Source organism: Halichoerus grypus, chromosome 8 (genome assembly GCF_964656455.1).
Source record: "Halichoerus grypus chromosome 8, mHalGry1.hap1.1, whole genome shotgun sequence".
Lineage (NCBI taxonomy): Eukaryota > Metazoa > Chordata > Mammalia > Carnivora > Phocidae > Halichoerus > Halichoerus grypus.
In genome coordinates this window covers 79,961,717-79,965,500 of record NC_135719.1, presented here as the reverse complement: position 1 = coordinate 79,965,500, position 3,784 = coordinate 79,961,717, and the positions used below count along the sequence as shown (strand labels likewise).

Sequence of the window (3,784 nt, the reverse complement as noted above, 5' to 3'; positions counted from 1 at the left end):
GCAGGGGGAGTGGGAGAGGGAGAAGCAAGCCTCCTGTAGAGCAGGGAGCCCGATGTGGGGCTTGATCCCAGGACCCTGGGATCATGACCTGAGTCGAAGGCAGACGCTTAACGACTGAGCCACCCAGGTGCCCCTCTTCCTTTATTTTTTTTAAGATTTATTTTTTGGGGGCGCCTGGGTGGCTCAGTCGTTAAGCGTCTGCCTTCGGCTCAGGTCATGATCCCAGGGTCCTGGGATCGAGCCCCACATCGGGCTCCCTGCTCTGCGGAAAGCCTGCTTCTCCCTCTCCCACTCCCCCTGCTTGTGTTCCCTCTCTAGCTGTGTCTCTCTCCGTCAAATAAATAAATAAAATCTTTAAAAAAAAAAAAAAAAAGAACTTAGAGAGTAGACTTGCATAGCATCAAGACCTGTCACATACAGCTAGCCATTTAATCAAAATTCTATTCCATTCCCTCTACTACAAGAGGAGATGAAGAATTTCCTCATTTCCTTTTTGCATACTCCCCACTCTGTGTAAGTTTATGTCCTGGCAGAGATAAGAATGAGCCAGTGGATTCTGGAGGTTTCTGAACTGGCAGAGCATCTAAGATTGCCCACACAAGTCCTTTCCAGTAAACCCTTAATCTTTAGCAAAAGTGTTTGGGTGCAAACTCCTAGGAGCAAACTTTTTCTGTAAAGTCCCAGAGAGTAAATATTTTAGGCTTTGCAGGCCAAATGCAACAACTCGACTCTGCCATCAGAACACCAAAGCAGCTACAGACAATATATAAGTAAAGGAGCACGGCTGTGTTCCAGTAACACTTTATTTACTAAACAGGCCAACTCCTGCCATAGAGCATACTTCCCCCTATTTGTCTTCTCTACACATGAGAAAAGAACTTCTCTACCATTGTCCCCGGTTTTACGATATCTTTCTCCAGTTCTTCCTCACTTCCCTCTCACTTCCATGCTAACTCTTGTTTTGTCCATTCTCTAGGTAAGATCTCTCCAGAGGATGGAAAAAGTCAACAGCACATTGTTGACTGAGTTCATTCTCACAGGAATTCCCTACCCTCTCAGGCTAAGAACGTTCCTGTTTGTGTTCTTTTTGCTAATCTACATCTTGACTCAGCTGGGAAACCTGCTTATTCTAGTCACTGTCTCGGTGGACCCGCAGCTCCATGCCCGTCCCATGTACATCTTTCTTGGTGTTCTCTCCATCATTGACATGGGCATCTCTACCATCATTGTCCCTCGCCTCATGATGAACTTCACTTTAGGCATTAAACCCATCCCATTTGGTGGTTGTGTGGCTCAACTCTATTTCTATCACTTCCTGGGCAGCACCCAGTGCTTCCTCTACACCTTGATGGCCTACGACAGGTACCTGGCAATATGCCGGCCCCTGCGCTACACTGTGCTCATGAATGGCAGGTTATGCACCATCCTCGTGGCTGGAGCTTGGGTGGCAGGGTCCATCCATGGGTCTATCCAGGCCACCTTGACCTTCCGCCTGCCCTACTGTGGGCCCAACCAGGTAGATTATTTCTTCTGTGACATCCCTGCAGTTTTAAGGCTAGCCTGTGCTGATACAACAGTCAACAAGCAGGTGACCTTTGTGGACATTGGAGTGGTGGTTGCCACTTGCTTCTCCCTGATCCTCCTCTCCTATGTACAGATCACTCAGGCCATCCTGAGAATCCGTACAAATGATGGGCGGCGCCGGGCCTTTTCAACCTGTGGAGCCCATGTAACCGTGGTCACTGTCTACTATGTGCCCTGTGCCTTCATCTACCTTCGGCCTGAAACCAACAGCCCCCTGGATGGGGCTGCTGCCTTATTTCCCACAGCCATCACCCCTTTCCTCAACCCCCTCATCTATACGCTGCGGAACCAAGAGGTAAAGCTAGCCCTGAAGAGAATGATAGGAGCCCCCGGGACGAAGAGTAAGGTTTGAAAGTGTCTACAGTTTATTCTAATGCTTACATTTCAGTGAGACTTTTATTTTTTCTTCTTGTTTTTCTCTTTTATGTAGCCATATAATATCCATACAATAAGATCAAACACAGTTTTAAGTGAAATACTACTTTCTAGCAGTTCCTTGGTGTCCCCTTCAGATAAACAACTCTCAGCTGCTCCAACAACAGAAAGTGAGACCACGGTCACTCAGAAGATAACAAAAGCTGGCACACTTAGACATTCAGAGGATTCCTAGAACAAAAGCATCTAATGGGCTTTTCAGCTCCTAGGCTTACATTGGTCAAGCTTAAGATGGACTATAGAGCTTTTGATGGGAGAATGTTTTTCTGTTCTGTTCCAATTGGATATATACCTCAGGAGCTAGTGTTCGAAGAGAAACTATAGATGTCCTGCTGAGTGCGTGTTAACAGGCTGGCTCTGGGGACTTCCTGAAGCCATTATGTGATGTGGGGAGGAACTCAAGTGCTTACTCTACCTTGCCTTCTGAAGAAATAACAAACTGGTCCTTTCACAAACTGAACAAAATTAAACAATCCCTCTCCACAAAAAGGCAATAAAGTCTTTTCAAATGTCTCAATAATAAATTCCCCCATGCCTAGGGGTGCCTGGGTGGCTCAGTCGTTAGGCATCTGCCTTCAGCTCAGGTCATGATCCCAGGGTCCTGGGATCGAGCCCCACATCAGGCTCCCTGCTCCACGGGAAGCCTGCTTCTCCCTCTCCCACTCCCCCTGCTTGTTTTCCCTCTCTTGCTGTGTCTCTCTCTGTTAAATAAATAAGTAAAATCTTAAAAAAAAAAATAAAAATAAATTCCCCCATGCCTAAAAGTAAAGTTTAATATTAAATTTTCCACTGGATGGCTCAGTCTGTGGGCATCTGCCTCTTGAAAGTTCTCTCCCTCTGCTCCTCCCCCCCACTCATGCATGTGCTCTCTCTCTCTCTTTTTCTCTCTCAAATAAATAAATCTTTAAAAAAAGAAAATAAGGCAATTAATCAGGGCACCAAAATAATATAACCAAATTTGTACTGCATATCAATTTAGATTTGTGACCTTAACAAACTTTCATTAAGTTGGCCGGGGCCTAATCAATTTGGGTAAATTTTGTGCATTATCTCTTGTTTTAACCCTTTAGCACTTCCAATATTATCCTGTTATGATTCTGCCTCATTCTCCAGCTTTTCATATTGGATGGTTGCTTTATCCATGTGATCAAATCATGTCTAGAAAGCAAAGTCTCAAAATCAATAGTTTGGTCATGTAAATGTTCATTTCCAAAGGACTCAGGGTCACCTAATTGGAGACCAGAAACTAACCATTTACCCTTGGATGAAGTTGACTGACACAATTTCTCAATATTTAGTTCAGAAAACAAACAATATACTGGATATCAACTCCTTAAACTGGAACATTACTATGACATATCTTAATCTTTCAAAATATTTAATAAATAAAATGGTTAAACCATGAATTACAAAAATAAACTTAAATCTATAGCTCATAAACCAAAAATATTTCTAAAGGCTATTGTACATCTTGTTTCTATTTTCTCAGGTGCTTAACACAATGCTATCATACCTGTTGTCTTAACAATTAACCAAATAACATTAAAAAGATCTGTAAGTGGGGTGCCTGGGTGGCTCAGTCGGTTGAGCCTCTGCCTTTGGCTCAGGTCATGATCCCAGAGTCCTGGGATTGAGCCCCGCGTTGGGCTCCCTGTTCGGCGGGGAGCCTGCTTCTTCCTCTCCTCCCTGCTTGTGCTCTCTCTTGCTATCTCTCTCTCTCTCTGTCAAATAAATAAAATCTTTTTAAAAAATGATCCATAAGTAT

General features: G+C 44.1%; 1 protein-coding gene across 1 annotated transcript; it reads left to right on the top strand.

Moving 5' to 3' along the window:
• The first annotated feature begins 994 nt into the window (after positions 1-994).
• Positions 995-1,936, top strand: OR10G3 (olfactory receptor family 10 subfamily G member 3). Its single transcript, XM_036114628.2, has one exon. It carries the CDS (start codon positions 995-997, stop codon positions 1,934-1,936), a length of 942 nt encoding a protein of 313 aa, XP_035970521.1.
• The last annotated feature ends 1,848 nt before the right edge of the window (positions 1,937-3,784 follow it).